The sequence below is a fragment of the Carassius gibelio genome, chromosome A6 (genome assembly GCF_023724105.1).
Source record: "Carassius gibelio isolate Cgi1373 ecotype wild population from Czech Republic chromosome A6, carGib1.2-hapl.c, whole genome shotgun sequence".
NCBI classification, from domain to species: Eukaryota; Metazoa; Chordata; class Actinopteri; order Cypriniformes; family Cyprinidae; genus Carassius; species Carassius gibelio.
Window position 1 is genome coordinate 30,944,110 of NC_068376.1, and position 16,606 is coordinate 30,960,715.

The 16,606-nt window shown below is 33.3% G+C and overlaps 2 protein-coding genes across 3 annotated transcripts in view; one reads left to right on the forward strand and one right to left on the reverse strand.

The window, feature by feature from the left end:
- Positions 1-12,293, reverse strand: part of LOC128016067 (methionine--tRNA ligase, cytoplasmic) — a 21,366-nt gene extending 9,073 nt beyond the window's left edge. The window contains exons 1-15 of the mRNA XM_052600428.1: positions 12,059-12,293; positions 11,705-11,795; positions 10,827-10,905; positions 9,755-9,886; positions 6,952-7,027; positions 6,707-6,879; positions 5,631-5,740; positions 5,434-5,550; positions 4,473-4,676; positions 3,407-3,608; positions 2,127-2,201; positions 1,876-2,046; positions 1,694-1,789; positions 764-881; positions 1-92 (exon numbers count right to left, since the gene is read on the reverse strand). The exon at positions 1-92 is cut by the window's left edge and continues 122 nt beyond it. Of these exons, the coding sequence (XP_052456388.1) occupies positions 1-92; positions 764-881; positions 1,694-1,789; positions 1,876-2,046; positions 2,127-2,201; positions 3,407-3,608; positions 4,473-4,676; positions 5,434-5,550; positions 5,631-5,740; positions 6,707-6,879; positions 6,952-7,027; positions 9,755-9,886; positions 10,827-10,905; positions 11,705-11,795; positions 12,059-12,161 (1,839 nt within the window). The 5' untranslated portion in view covers positions 12,162-12,293. The remainder of the gene's footprint in view (positions 93-763; positions 882-1,693; positions 1,790-1,875; positions 2,047-2,126; positions 2,202-3,406; positions 3,609-4,472; positions 4,677-5,433; positions 5,551-5,630; positions 5,741-6,706; positions 6,880-6,951; positions 7,028-9,754; positions 9,887-10,826; positions 10,906-11,704; positions 11,796-12,058) is intronic.
- A 1,546-nt stretch (positions 12,294-13,839) lies between these two features.
- The window catches only part of arhgap9 (Rho GTPase activating protein 9), a 29,641-nt gene continuing 26,874 nt past the window's right edge, over positions 13,840-16,606 (forward strand). For both annotated transcript variants that reach the window (XM_052600430.1, XM_052600431.1), the window contains exon 1: positions 13,840-13,944. The gene's annotated coding sequence lies outside the window, so the exon portion shown is untranslated. The remainder of the gene's footprint in view (positions 13,945-16,606) is intronic.

Sequence of the window (16,606 nt, forward strand, 5' to 3'; positions counted from 1 at the left end):
GTCTGACGGGATCCCCGTGTCTTTAGCCATGTCCCCGAACACACCCACGCCGCGGCTCTTCGAGAACTTGGTGTCCTCGTAATTCAAGTATTCTGGACACACCCACAAACATTATTATTAAATATCAGAATGTAACGTTCACAATTCCTCAAGGACGCATTCAATTGATCAAAAGTGACAGTAAAGACATTTACAATGTTACAATTTCCATTTCAAATACATGCTGATCTTTTGAACTTTCTGTTCATCTGTGAATCCCGAAAAAATAAAATGCATCACAGTTTCCACAAAAATATGAATGTTTCAACATCGCTAATAATCAGAAATGTTTCTTGAGCAGCAAAGGCTAATTTTAAAAAAATTCACTTACAATAACAGATATATAGATTACAATATTATTATTATAATTAAATTATAATAATCTTTGCATAACAAATTTTTTTTAAAATTATATAATAAATAAAATAAATCAGAGAGAGTAGAAAAAGAATAGAGCGAGCTAGTGTTAAAGAGCCTTTTTGGGCTTTTGTTCAATGTATAATAAATAAAAAAGTAAACAATAGAATACAAAAATACTAAAGCTATTTTTATTTTTTTATTTTTAAAGAAAACATGCAGCGAATGAATAGAGTGAATAGAGTTGATCAAACGAATGCATCCTTGCTGAGCAGAGGAGACTCTCTTTAAGCTAGATTTAATATGAAGTGGCACATGCGTGTTTCCGTGCTCTCGAACCGATCTGTGTGTGATGTTCAGGTCTCACCCGTAGCAATGAGGTGATTGACTAGTGTGTAGTTGTCTTGAGCTCCGAGAAGTGAACAAGGGAACACTACACTGTGGAAGGGAACGTTGTCCTTCGCCATGAAGTTATAGAGCTCCACCTGCAGGACACACAGAGCATCACACGCTCACACACACACACACACTCCTCAGAAACTCAGCACAACTACAAATCAGCTGCTATTTCCTAAACTGATGATGTGAATGCATGTACACTGATTTTATTTCAACCTTTTTGTAATTCATTTTACAAGAAATAGCATTTCGGTATTTTTTTATTTAATTCAATGCTACTTGTTATTACTTTTTAATTAAGTTTGAAATGTCCTAGTAATTCCCGACTGAAAATAGTTTAAAAGCAATCATCTTTAAATCAAATTCAACTCCTAAATTTTTTTTGTATCGAGATGCTGCTATATTTGTTATTATTAATATTCTGAATCAGTATTTCATTTAATTTTGAAGTTTTGTTATGCATTTTTGTCATTATTTTTTTTTAAATGCATATATCTATATATATAATTTTTTATTAATATATATAAAATTTTTACTTCATGTTAGTTATATTTTAGCATCGATGTACTATTACAGTTTATATTAATATTTCGAATAATTTTTGTATTTTTATATATTAGCTTTCATTTTAATTTGTTAAAGTTTTAGTAACTTAGTTGTGTTTTTTCACTTTAAAAAAAAATGAGTATATTAATTTTTATTTCATTTTCAATTAATTTTCCTACAACATTTTTTCAAGTAGCAATTTTTTTTTAAATTTCAGTTTCATTTAATTATAACAACCCTGTCCCAAACAACCCTGATCATATCTGTTGATATACAAGTCAAAGATGATTTGTATCAAACTCAGATGGTTAAATACTGTAAACTGTTTAAGTGTCGTGTGATTGGCCAGCACCTGCTGAGGATTCTTCCACCACTTCTCCCATTGGTCGGTGTAGTTTGCAGTGATGGAGAGGTAGCCAATAGGAGCGTCGAACCACACATAGAACACCTGCACAGACAGACAGTGATGTCAGCACAGACTAATGGATGATATTAGTGTAATAGCATCGTAAACTCTCGATGCTGTGCTCGTACCTTCTCCTTGAAGTCCTGGTGTGGCACAGGTGTCCCCCACTGAAGGTCACGCGTGATGCAGCGCGGTTTCAGACCGTCACGGATCCACGAGCGTGTGATCTGACGAGCGTTTGCCGTCCAGTCACCGGAGCCTGTCGACTTATCAAGCCACTGCTCCAGCTCGCCCTCCAGCTACACACACACACACACACACACACACACACACTGAGCTGGAGACCCACAGATCCACATCACACAGGTGTGTTCTTTACCTTCGGCAGGTTCAGGAACAGGTGTTTAGACGAGCGGATCACCGGCGTCTCCTTACACACCTTACACTGCGGATTCTACAGGAGACACAGAACCACGGTAAACACTTCCGAAATTAATACTTCTGTTCATCAGGGACGCATTACAATCATCAGAAGAGACAGTAAAGACATTTATAATGTTCCAAAAGATTTCCATTTCCAATAAATGCTCAAACTTTCTATTCATCTGTGAATCCAGAAAAATAAGTTTCCACAAAAACATTAATGTTTTCGACATTGATGATAATCAGAAATGTCTCTTGAGCAGCAAATCAGCATACAAGATCATGTGACACTGAAGATGATGAAAATACAGATTTGATCACAGAAATAAATTACATTTTAACGGATATACACATAGAAAACAGATTTTTTTAAATTGTAATATTATATATTATTTTATGTAATTTTGATCAAATAAATGCAGGCTTGTAAGCAGAAGAGACTAAATTAAAAGCCTTTATAGCTTGTTTAATTCAGCACAGAATGCACATTCAAATAAGCAGCACAGATTTTTTTTTATTTTTTTTTTATGAATTTCTCCCAACTTTTTGAGAGATTTTTGCCTTGAATTTGGTCAAAATTAGGCATATCATAAGTCGGTATAAAGTTGTACATTTTACAATATATTTTAATCAAATAAGGAGTTTTAAATAGAAGTTTTTTTTATTAATATATAAAAACATTCCATAAATTTTAATAAATGTAATAAGAAGAGAAAGTTATGCATTTTACAATATAAAAAAATATATTTTAATCAAATAAGGATTTCTAAATATATTTTTTTTTTATAAAAATACATTTTTTTTCCATATATTTTAAAATGCATTAAGATTAGTTCACACTGTAATTATCTGTAATCCATTATGAATATATATATATAATGTTTAATAATGTCAAATAAAGTCCACTTTATTTATATAGCGCTTCATAACACATCTAATGTTTGATAATGAAACCCTAACGAGTCTGTGGAAATAATTACACACTGTATGTGGACAAGGATCTCATAAATAAATTACTAAACCAGATATTTATTAACAGGATAAAGCTGTTTTTAACTAATAATGTTATTCCTAAGTGAAATGTCTGGATACGTAATTGTTAAATAAACAGAATAATGTATGACCGCGTGTCAGATGAGCGTTTCTTTTGTTTTTTCAGCATCTCACGTCATGAGCGACGCTTCCTTGAAGTAATAATCAAGACGTCTGTGTTTGGAGAGCGGCTTCGAACCGTACCCTGAGGTCCACAGCGTTGATCAGACGGCCACATTTGTCACACTGGTCCCCGCGGGCTTCTGGGTAACGGCAGTGAGGACACTCGCCCTCCACGAAGCGGTCGGCCAGGAAGCGCTGACAGCTTTCACATCGCAGCTGCTCGACCGTGTCCTCCAGGAGAAAACCTCGCTCATGCAGACGCCAGAAGATGTCCTGAGCGATCCTGAGGAGCACACACAAACATGCATCGTTTCTGAAACTTTAGCTCTGATATTATTGTGCCAGAGTTCAGTTAAAATATTCTGAAAATATATTTTAACATCCAAAATCTTTAATTAAGGACTCCATCACCAGTTGACTTTCACTCAATTATTTTATATAACCAAATAAAATATAAGACAACAACAATCAATTCATGCATATGTCATTTGAAAAAAAAAATACATAAATAGAATTAAATTAAACTAAATATAAAATGTTTTTGCTGACATTAAATTTATTCAAACTAGTGCAAAAGAAACAAAATAAATAAATGTAAATTAAAAAATTATTTGTGAAGCATTTTAACAACCAGAGTGTGCACAAGTGCAGTTCAATTAAATTATAAAATAGCATGTAATAGAAAAAAGATAACATTATTTAAATTCAATTTTAAATGTATTTATAAAGCCATTTTAAAAACAGTGTACTCGAGTGCTGTACACATTTTAAGATGATAAAATAACATAAAAGAAAAAAAGATTTAATTCAATTAAAAATGTATTTATAAGCGTAAGTGTTTCAAAGTGCTATACAATCTTAAGATGATAAAATCATATAAAAGAAATGAATTGAAATTAAAAATAAATAACTGAAAATCGATGGATTTAAAAAAAAAAGCATTAAATTAAATTTATTAAATACATAAAGTAAAAGTAAAAACAAAGTAGCATTTATTAATATTTATTTAATTATAGGTTTTTTTTAGCACATCGACTAAAACTAGAATAATGCAAGAAATGAAAATTTCATATATATATATATAATTTTTGTTTTTATGTTTTAAACACTAAAAATGCATATCTGTGTAAAACTCTCCCGTCCTTACTCGGTCTGTCGTTCAGTGGTGGTGCGACCGAAGAAATCGAAGTCGATCTGGAACCACTGGTAGATGTCTGCGTGGACGGCGTGATATTTGTCACAGATCTCCTGCGGCGTCAGACCCTCCTCACGAGCCTTGTTCTCCGTCGCCGTCCCGTACTCATCCGTACCGCAGACGTACAGCAGATTCCAGCCGCGCAAACGGCCGTATCTGCAAAGAGAGGCAAAGGAGCGTTTATACGTGAAAACGTGCACCAACAGACTACATTAATCCTCATTATTTTATTAAACAGTCATAACCTTCATTTTTTCCAACTGAAACCATATTGTATCTGATCTGCAACTTTATAGGTGAAAACATTATGAGTTTTAAACATCTGTATGTTATTAATGCATTCACCCCTTTTTATTAATTAAACAGTAATTGAGAAATTGTTTGAAATTTTAAATAACACAGGAAACACACACACACAATAGAAAATAATTTTTTTCAATAACAGTCAGATTATTTTGTTTTTATAAAACAATCTTAGAATTATTATTAAATTCAAGGGTTTTTTGATAGGTGACCTATTCGTGTTCATCAACAAAATTCAGTTCCAAAAGTGTGTGAAATATGAAGGAAAGGCCAAATAAATTTAATATAACACTCATTTAATTGCACGAAAAGTATTTTCGACACTTAATAGCGCTTCTGACACACACAGGTAAAAAAATGACCAGAACATTTTAAATGGTGGTATCTCTTAAAAAATAATTGTAAAAAAATAAAAAATAAATTATATATATATTTTTTTATAACGTGTATTTTGAAATGTGATAGTTTTAAAGAAAAAGTTCAAAGTACAAAGTTCCCTCATTAAAAATATGCCGTTTTTAGAAATGTATCTCTTCCGGGTCAAAATGGACCCGGGCGTTGTGAGGGTTAAATATAAATAAGTGACTGATGAATCCAGAAGCGGCGTTACCTGGCGAACACGTCGGCGCTGAGCACACAGCCGATGATGTTTCCCAGGTGCGGCACGTTGTTGACGTACGGCAGAGCGCTGGTGAGAAGAACATTTCTCTTTCCTTCCTGAGGGAGACTGAGAAACACACAATAACTTCACTGAGCGAACACCGACTGAAAGGGTTTACATGTGCAGTGATGAGGGTTTGAACATACACTGGGTGTTTCCTCTCTGTGACCGCAGGAGAACCTTTGAGTCCTTCAGACCAGATCTGAGCAGCTTCTTCAATCTCCTCCGCTGTGATCACATGCTCAGCGACTTCAGCCTGACAAACCATACATCACACAGTTAAACAGTGTATGTGACAATCACCAGAGTGACTCACTAACATCTCAAGAACATCTCACGAATATCTCCCAAACGTCTCAAGAACGTCTCACAAACATCTCACGAATATCTCACGAATATCTCACGGACATCCCACGGACATCTCACAGACATCTCATAAACATATCTCACGGACATATCTCACGAACATCTTGCAAACATCTCAAGGACATCTCACGAACATTTCAAGGACATCTCACGGACATCTCACGGATATCTCACAGACATCTCACGAACATATCTCACGAACATCTCAAGGACATATCTCACGAACATATCTCACGAACATCTTGCAAACATCTCAAAGACATCTCACGAACATTTCAAGGACATATCTAACAAACATCTCACGAACATCTTAAGGACATCTCACGACCATCTCACAGACATCTCATGAACATATCTCACGAACATCTTGCAACATTTCAAGGACATCTTAAGGACATCTCACGAACATATCTCACGAACATCTCAAGGACATCTCACAGACAACTCACAGACATCTCATGAACGTATCTCATGAACATCTCAAGGACATCTCACAGACATCTCATGAACATCTTGCAAACATCTCAAGGACATCAAGAATATCTGACTAAAAACGTCTCAAAAACGTCTCACAAATATTTTAAGAACATCTTAACATCATCTCATGAACATCTCACAAATGTCTCACCAATGGTTCGCGAATATCTCACGAACATCTCAAGGACATCTGACTAACGTCTCACAAACACTTCACGAACACCTCACGAATATCTCACGAACATCTGTCTAACGTCTCACAAATCTTACAAACATCTCACGAACTTTTCACGAACGTCTCACGAACGTCTCACGAACATCTCACGAACTCCAAAATATAGAACACATGCTAAAATAACACTGGTGGGCTGCTGTGCACCTCAGTGGCGTTGGTGGGACTGTCCCGGCGCTGTGTTTGTGAAGCTGGGTGTTTCTGGAGGAACGTCTTCAGGGCTTCAACACCTTTTCCCTTCAGGACTCTTTTAGCGGCCGCCTGACATGCGGGGAGATCGCCAACACGCTCGAACCAGCCGCGCACAGACGGCAGCTCACCTGCAGAGGAACAGTGCATCAGATACGAGTCCTTCATCTGAGCAGACACACAGACTGAGATTGATCTCTTACCAACGTCAAAACTGGAGTCAGACAGGAGAGGATACAGCGCCGCCCACAGGACGACATCTGCAACTGACACGGCCTCCTGAAACACATCAGGTGAAGCTTACGTCTGGTTACTTCTTAAAGGCTCTTTAGTGTTGTTTTTCATTTAGGAACTATGGAAACTATAGTTAATAGCCTATTATAGCTCATATTAACTTAATTTTACCGGATATTTCTGCCATATGCACATCAATTTGACATGACAAGCTACTAATACATCTATTGTAAAAAAACCAATTTTTTTTAATAAAGCTGCGTTCCAGTGATTCGTATCGCGAAAAGCACTATTCAAATAAACTTAAATTGAAATTGAAGCCCGTTTGTGCCGCTGATTAAAAAAATTAAACAAATTAACAACGAATTCTAATCTCACAATTCTGACTTTTTTTCGTGATACTAACTTCTTTCTCATAATTGAACGAGAAAAAATTCAGAATTGTTCAATTAAAAATTGCTAATAACCGTTTTTATTTTTTTTTATTCAGAGGCAGAAAGGGCATCATAGAAAATGGCCAAACGAACTACTAAAAATGGTTTTCCTTAATTAAAGATTTGTTAAAGCGCTATTCAAATAAACTTGAATTTAAATTGAAGCCCATTTCTGCCACTGATTAAAAAAATAAAACAAATTAACTACGAATTCTAATCTCACAATTCTGACTTTTTTTTTCTTTTCGCGATACTAACTTCTTTCTCATAATTGCGAAATGTAAATTTGCAACTGTGAGTTATAAAGTGCAATTAAATTTCTTACAAATTCTAGCTAATGTCACAATTGCGAGTTATGAAGTCAGAACTGCAAGATATAAACGAGCAATTATAAGAATCAAAATTGTACGAAATTATTTTTCCTCACGGTAATGTCACAGCTTCCAAACGCTCTCAACGCAAAATCCTACTGGCGCTCGTGATTCTTTAGCTCCGCCCACACGTCACGCCTCCAGCCGCTCGTGTTTTTCCGGGAAAAATCGGTACAGACTATCTTTCTCTTATGAATATAATAAAACTAAAGACTTTTTGGAGTTATGAAGGATGCAGTACTACTCTATACTGTAGGTACTCAAGATTAACAGGATATTGAGTGAAAACGAGCATTTCACCCCCCCCCCCTTTAATATGTAATGCTAAAAATTTAAAAACTGTGTTTTAATGTTTACACGTGTCCTATTGTGTGTTGTATAACGCCCGGTTGCTAACTGCCAATTAATGAAGTTGTAAACTAAACTAAATAAATTTTCAGTGTCATGCAAAATAAATAATATTTTAGCCGTGGTTTAGTTCATGTTTTATGGTGATGTCAAAAAAAAAAAAAAACATCTGCGCAACCATTGTAGTCCGATTCAGGAATTAATGACTCTTACGAACTGATTCTTTTAAAGAATCATTTAAACGAATCTCTCAGAGTATTTACTCTCAGCGCTGTATATTCATGATTTCATCAGGCTTGTGTGTCTTTTTCCATCTAAACAATAGTAAGATGAGCCAGATGATGCCATCTAGTGACTAAATCCATTACTGACGAGAAATTACTGACAGCATTATTTTTTTTAGTTGTTTGTCTTTGCAAAATAATCCAGTCTGAACCAGATCTGCTGTTTAGGGCGTGAGGAGTGTGTTGTTGGAATTTGTGGAATGTTTTCTTTCTCTTTTGGTTTGTTTTGTGATGATGACTGTATGTATTATTATAGTACAATCCCTCACATTTTCTCATGAGTTCACGGATTTTGTTTTGCTTTGTTTTGAGTCATATATGAAGCAAAACGTTCAGATAAGAGACACAAAACCTTAATGAGAAAGACTTAAAATAGAGGAAGAAAACTGATGTTGACTGCAAACTAATAATTAAATAAAATTTAGAATTTTTAGCATTTGGAGCAACTCCAAGCCAAGGGCCCAATGAATTCTGATTACAATTTTTTCCTTTTTTTTTTTTTGACAAATCACAAAATGTTTAATTAATTAAAATCATAAAACATACGATTTAAAATCAATTTATTAAAGTTTAAACAAAAGATTACATGTTAAGGGCCCTATGAAATATTTTATTTTGGTTTTATTGTTACTAAATTATGTTTACGAATGTCTAATTATTTGAATGTTTAATTTAATTATATTAAATATAAGAAATTTTGTTTTGTATTGACATTTTTCTGGTTATAAAACATTAATTTATTTTATCTTATAACCAAAATTGTTTTTAAAACTTTATTTTTTGGGCAAACAAAGGGGGTTTTAGTATTAAATTACGTTTATTTAGTAATTTTAGTAATAGCTTTCTATTTGAATTGGTTTTAAAATGTACAAAAGGTTTTTATTTCAGATAAATGCTGTTCTTCTGAACTTTCTACTCATCAAAGAAACCTGATATAATTTAAAATATGTAATAATGTAAATCTAAGTGTAACATTTATGTTTTTCTTTATTTGTTCTCTAATACTTTATACTGTTTATAGTTTTTTTTTAAATAATACTGTACTATTGTTGTAGTATTTGTCTTGTTGCCATTTGGTTTAAAAGCTAATAAAATTAAAGACTCCCTTGAGATCAAGATTTCATGTCTGTGTGTTTGTTTGTTTTTTTAGTCGTACATCATTGCAAAATAATCCGGCCCAAACCAGATCTGCTGTTTTTGAGGAATGTTTTTGAGGAAACATTTGAGGAATGTTTTTCTTTCACTTTTGGTTTATTTAAGGCTTTATTCAGGGATGATGATCAGCTGTGAATCTGTGACACAGATGTGTGTGTGTTGATGATGAACTGAACTCACTGCAGTAAGGAATGGTGAGTTTTTCTTGCCCAGACTCTGTTCTAGCCATTTCAGCGGCTCCTTCATCACAGCGGCCGCCTCGCCTCGCTTACCCTGCAGCGCCACCATGTGGAGAGACTGCAGCACTGCAGGCTGAACACACACGTCTCAGTGCACACACAACACTAAACACTCAAAACATTTAATTGCATATAAAATATCTACATATATAAACTAATATTTGTAATGTGATGCATATTGTTTAGTGAAAAATCTATTAAACAGGTCACATTTATGTAATGGTACTAATAAATAAATGTGTTTTTAATAAACAACAACCAGATTTATTTGTTTAATCTCATGCATTTTAATTTGGATATTGTTTCTTAACCATATAAACACATTTTAACCACATTCATACATTTTAATTGATTTAATCTGATTCAGTAATTTAATTGAATCAGATTTATGCTGATTCTAAGATATACGAAAACATGCATTTTGAGGAAGAAAAAATATTATTTAAATAATCAAAAAATATATTTAAAATTATACATATATTTTATTAATAAGGATATTTATATATCAATGTCTTTTTAAATGCATTTCATATTTTTATATGCATTTTATATTAAATATTTTTCAAATGAACATTTAAACTTGTACATTTATCGATCTGAATATTGCTTGACCCACAGCCACTCATATTTTCACAATAAACTGATGTGTGTCGATTGCAAGAATGCATTTATTTTATATGATGCAAACGGTCAATAATAAACTATTCCATGATTTTTTAATGCATAAATGTGACCTGCATTATTGTTGCATGACTGACAAATATCCATCACGTTTGATCAGTTTTTTTTTTTTACCTTTAAATAAAAATGCATGGAAATTTTTAATGAAATTCAGATGCATAAACCTTATGCATACAATTTAAACCCTTTCTGCGTTAAGTAAGATATGTTGGTCACATCTAACTAACCTAAAACTTTTGACGTGCTTTCTTCTCAAGCAAACCAAGCTGCATATGTAATCTGTTGTCATTACCAATGGTCTCATATTCATTGTTAATCTTTACGATAGTCACCTGTAAAGTCGTAGCTTCCCATTCCAGCCACTGGTTAGTCGCGTCAGTCGCCTTCTGGCCGCTGATATCAAACAGGTATCTGTTAAAACATACAAAAACACCATTATGTCTTTGTGAAATTAGTTTGAGATATTAAATTCGATATGCATGCACTCAAAGCCTATTGTCATTGTAATAACACTTAAAAAAAATTTATTTACAAACAGGGTTCCTCCAAACAGGACCGACCGGCTCTATTGTTCACCGAGCAACCGTTTAGTTTTTTTTTTATGCTTTCATTATTAATTGTTGATTGTTTTACTTTCTCTTTTGGTCATTAATCACAGGTGTGTGCTATTTTTTCCCCAGGGGATGCATTTGCATTTTATTTAGAGCCATAGTTTCATTTTACTGGGAATTACGAGCTGAGCATTTCCTCGAGATGACAAATAAAAATTCACCTTTTATGCACTACACGTGAATTTTTGTGTGAAATAAACAAGTGATTAATTAAAAGAGTGTATTGGCAGGAATATCACGACCTGGGATTAGTAATGTTGGGTGAAATGAAAAACTGTCAACCCTCTGTTTCCCTACTGAACATATTTATATATTTAACATTAAATATTTAAAATATTCATTTTTAATATAGATGGTACAATGTCATTTATTGTGTTGAATATTGAAAAATCTATATATATATATATTGAAAACATCTTTAAAATTGCATGCATTATATATATATATATATATATATATATATATATATATATATATATATATATATGCATGTAAATATGCATGCAATTTTAAAGATCTTTTCAATATTCAACACAATAAATATATATATCTATATATATATATATATCTATATAGTAATGATTATAGTGTGCACTCACTGGCAGATGCTGTTAGGGCTGAAGAGATGCTGACCGTCGGGTAACAGCAGGACTGGTGACCTGGGGTCACTGAGGTAAGGGACCACTTTCTCTGGAGGACAAAAACACACAGAAACAGTAAGTTACATACATCCACAGACATCCTATATGATGTCTATGCATACACCCATGCAATGGACCACAGTAATAACATGGGTACCTTGCTACACACTATAGTGCTGTAGTATGGTAAGTTATATAGCAACGTTACTATGATGTTATATATCATGGTACTTTTTGTTTACTATATTCATAGACCGCTCCATGAAACTAACAGTCACGACAGGGTCAACAAAGTCGGGTTAAGTGTCTCACCCTCGTGGCTGACTGCTTCTATCTCACACTTCACTCCGGTGAGCTCCAGCGACGCCAGCACTTTAACCCCCTGCGGGTTCCCGTCGGAGATATACAGCTTCATCTGACCCTCTGTCACTTTAGGACGCTCCTGGATGAATCTACTGTCGGACTCGACGCTGGAAACGAGTACAGTGGACTCTACCGGTGTGCGAATCGAGGTTTTGCGCTGATGCAACCTGCGCGTCAAACCACGTGACCACGTCAGCGGAAATTGTAGTTTTTAGTTGTTGTTCGCATAGACAGTAAAGGTTATTCGTCCGTTGTTTGTCGCCGGCGGAAGACTACAATACCCATAATGCAATAGCGCAGGCGTGAACCTTCCGTCATGGCAGCGTTAATGTTATTGGTTAAAGATCTGAACGCCTCGATGTAATTGGTCAACACCGTTATCAAATCAATGCGCACGATTATTTCATTTTTAATTTTAAAGCTCATAATTTTGAGAATTTCCATTTCACCTCTCGTATATATTTATATTTATATTTATATTTATATTTATATTTATACAGTATTTTTACAGTAAGTACAGATTAAAATGTTTGTGCTTTTATTCATATTTATAACATATTTATATTTTAAGACTCTTCCAAAAATCTGAGATGACCAGCAAAAATTAACAATTATCATAATTGTTTTATTTGATACGCAATCGTTCATTACAATGTTCCAAGAAAATCTGAACTACAAATAATTATTTAGTTTTCTGATTTTATAACATAAACATTTATTTGTTTATTTATTTATTTATATAAAAATCCTAAAACTTTATTCTTATTTCCTAGGTTAGAAAAATTAATTAATTAATCTGACCTAGAAAAAAATATTTTACGTTTTGATTTTATAAAATTAACATTTATTTATTTATTTACTCATTTAAAAATCCTAAAACGTTCTTTTTATTTCCTAGGTTAGAAAAATTAATACATAAATATGACCAACAAATATATATATATATATAGAGAGAGAGAGAGAGAGAGAGAGAGAGAGAGAGAGAGAGAGAGAGAGAAAGAGAGAAATGTAAATAAATGTATTTTATGGTAAGACCAAATAAATATTTTTAGGTCAGAATTTTATATATATATATATATATATATATATATATATATATATATATATATATATATATATATATATATATATATATATATATATAATTTTGTTGGTATTATTATTTATCAGAATCAGAATCAGAAAGAGCTTTATTGCCAAGTTTGCTTGCACATACAAGGAATTTGTTTTAGTGACATAAGCTTCCAGTACACAGAGACACCAACACACAGACAAAAAAAATAAATAAATGTAGGCAAATAAATAAGTGTATAAACAATTGTGCTATAAATGATAGCTATATATTATTATTTATTATTTATCTCCTAGGTTAAAATCAAAATAAATAAATAAATTCAATATGCTTTTCAGTGTGCTTTAATACTTTCGAATCCTTATTTATTATTTATACTAGCATTAACTAATTGTTTTTGCATTTTTTTTTACCATTATGTATAAAAATTATTAGATTTTTTTTTTTTTTTTTTTACATTAATTATTCAAACATTATTTATTTATAATTTTCTTTCAGCAGAAAAAAAAATAGGTCAGTGTTCCGGCTTAAAATAGCAAAGTTGCCAAGGCATCACACAATACAATAATGCAGGAAACAAATGAGTAACCAAACTAAGACTGGCTTATGGAGCCTCCCTGTGGTTGGCTGCTCTCTGTCACGTGACAGCGCCCTCTAGCTTCTGTAGCCCCGCCCCTTCTGCCGCTCGTCAGAGTCTGAGCTCGAGCGCGGTCCGGTTCACCGACAGCTGCTGAAACACGCGCGGATGCACCTGCAGTTACCGGTAAGCCACGCGCAGAGCATCACAGCTTAGAAACAAATTACATTGACTATTTCACACTCGAAATATTAATAATTAGCATAACCTTAAACTTGTACAAACAAATAAATAACAACATCTCTCTAGAGCTTTACCATTAATCACTTCATCATTCCTATTTAATCATGCTTATTTCGCATTGCATTGTCTAGTTAGTGAAAAAAAAAAAAAATTCTGTAAAGTGTGCAAATTAAATAGACATCTGTAGGCGTTTTAGTCATTTATTTACAATAAACTACAGTATTTTCATGTTTTATTTAGTGCAGCATTTTTTACACCTGGGGTAGTACAGATGAACAATGTGTTATTTTGATGCTATCTAATATTTTTAACTCAATATTCAGATGCAATATGGGATTATATGTTGAATTATTCTTGGATTTTGGTGACATCTCAGGTGACTTCTGAGTTTCATGAGATTCAGAGTGAAATATAAATGAGACGTGATGGCATTTTATTAAAATGTAAATAGTAATAATAGGACACGAAGGAGTCGCTAGACACCATAAAGCTTTAAAATGAACTCAAACTGAGATCTTTGACAACTTTGGTCTTGTTTGTCAAATCTGAGCTCAGTTGAGATCTCTTCGAGAAGCAGGAAATGGAAAGAAAGTCACTCGTAGTCGAAACGGTTGAGATATGTCTGATTTATGAGTTGTTTCCAGGCCAGCTGGAGTCTGATCTGGTACCAGGAGCAGCATTGTGTTCATTTATTTACAAGAAGTGCCACGTCTAATGTAAAATTGCGTAATGATCTCTTGCACGACTGGAGAACAAAGCAAATGCACTTTGCTGTAAAGTCAAGCCATCATAAATCTGATGCATTTAAACTTTCTGAAAACCCCATGAATGAAGCAGATTATTTTTTGCAGCGGCTGTTAGTTTCAGATTGACTGTGGCTTTATCATCTCGTCTGAACTGCTGAACGCCTGCTGTTTTCTGTCCATCCGGTTCATTTCAAGACACGAAACGTGTCCTAAAGCACACACAGATCTGAATGTTGTCTTCTATATTTGTGAATATTCTGTGTTTCTGACATGAGCTTGCATTCAAAGTCATAATTTGTGATTTCACAGATAGAAAATGTCATGCTGCTCGAGAACTTTCTGCATTGTCTTCTGTATTTCTTTGAAGCTGAATCACATATGAATTGCTCCTTCAGTTCTACAGTTCCTATATAAACAGGAAGAGGAAATATGCTGTAAAACATTTCAACCTTCTACTCTTTAAACTTAGTTTAGTTGATGCCCTACTTTTATAAAGTGCTACACTTTTGAATTGAATTAAACTTTAAATGCTCATGGAATCATGACAGAAGTTATTAAAGAAATCAGACGTTCTAATGGAACAAATGCACTTGTGTTTGATCATTTTATCTAGAATTATTGTTTCCTAAAAGTAACATCTGCTTATTTTCTAAGATAAAAGTATCAAGTAAAATAAAAAAACTATGTGTGCACTAAGTGAAGTTATTAAATAATAGACTTTTAATTAGAAACAAGTTATAATGTTTTTTATAAAATGTAACTGTAAGTCTTAGCTGATTCATCTGAAAGAATCTTGCACTGACTGATTTTAAAATATGTCTGTGCCCTCGTTTTGACTCTAGATGAAGACCAGTATTGTGTTTTTTTTTTCTTCTAAGACATGTTTATAAAAATTACTTAAATGTCCTTTTATTGATCTATTGGCTAATCCTGGCTTAGTCTAAGCCCTGTCTGTGAAACCAGGCCTTCAGTATGAGTGTGTTTCACAAGAAAATACTATTTCAGTCCAATACAAAAAAAAAAAGTCACATTTAATTCAATGTGTTGCTTGCCATTTCTTTGTAATTGTTTGTGAAATCCAAAAGCAATTTCTGAGTAAAAAATAGTTAATAGTTAAAATTTTTGGTACTCTTATTTTGAATTCTGAATTCCTACAACAAATGATAATTTACTCAACATAAAGTAAACATTGCCTTAAATCATCAGCGATCAGTTTTCATAATGCACGCTATATATTGATTGCAAACTGCTCTGAAACGCACAACAGTTGCACATTTTTATTTTAAAATGCACAGCACTGATATTTATATATTAAAATCATTGCTTTATAATGTTTAATAATGACATTAAGCTATTCCTGTTTTCATCCATAAATGTAAGACCTCTTTAAATGATTATTAAGATGTTTGTTATGCTTATTTGTATTTTTATGCATGCCCCGAAATGCATTTTACAGTTTTTATGCACATCTATTTTTAGTGAAAACTCACCTTAAAAAGCCAGTTTAGATGCTCAAACCCACTTGCACTAATGATCTTAGGATGCATTTATACACTGATGTGCATATATCTTTGATTGTAGTGTTGATTTGGTGTTGGATGTGTCTGTCTCTCGCTGTGGGTCGATCAGGACAGAGATGTTCCTGTGACTGTGTGATGGAAAAACCTCACCATGGGGTTCTTCCTGCAGGACACACACACACACACACACACACACACACACACACTAAATGAGGACCCACTTGATTAATCATGCCTTTATATAGCATGCATTATAAAAGTAATTTTAATGCATTCATTTTGCTTTGTAATGCATGTTATAACGCATCACGAATAATTGTAAACACAGTTATAATGCAT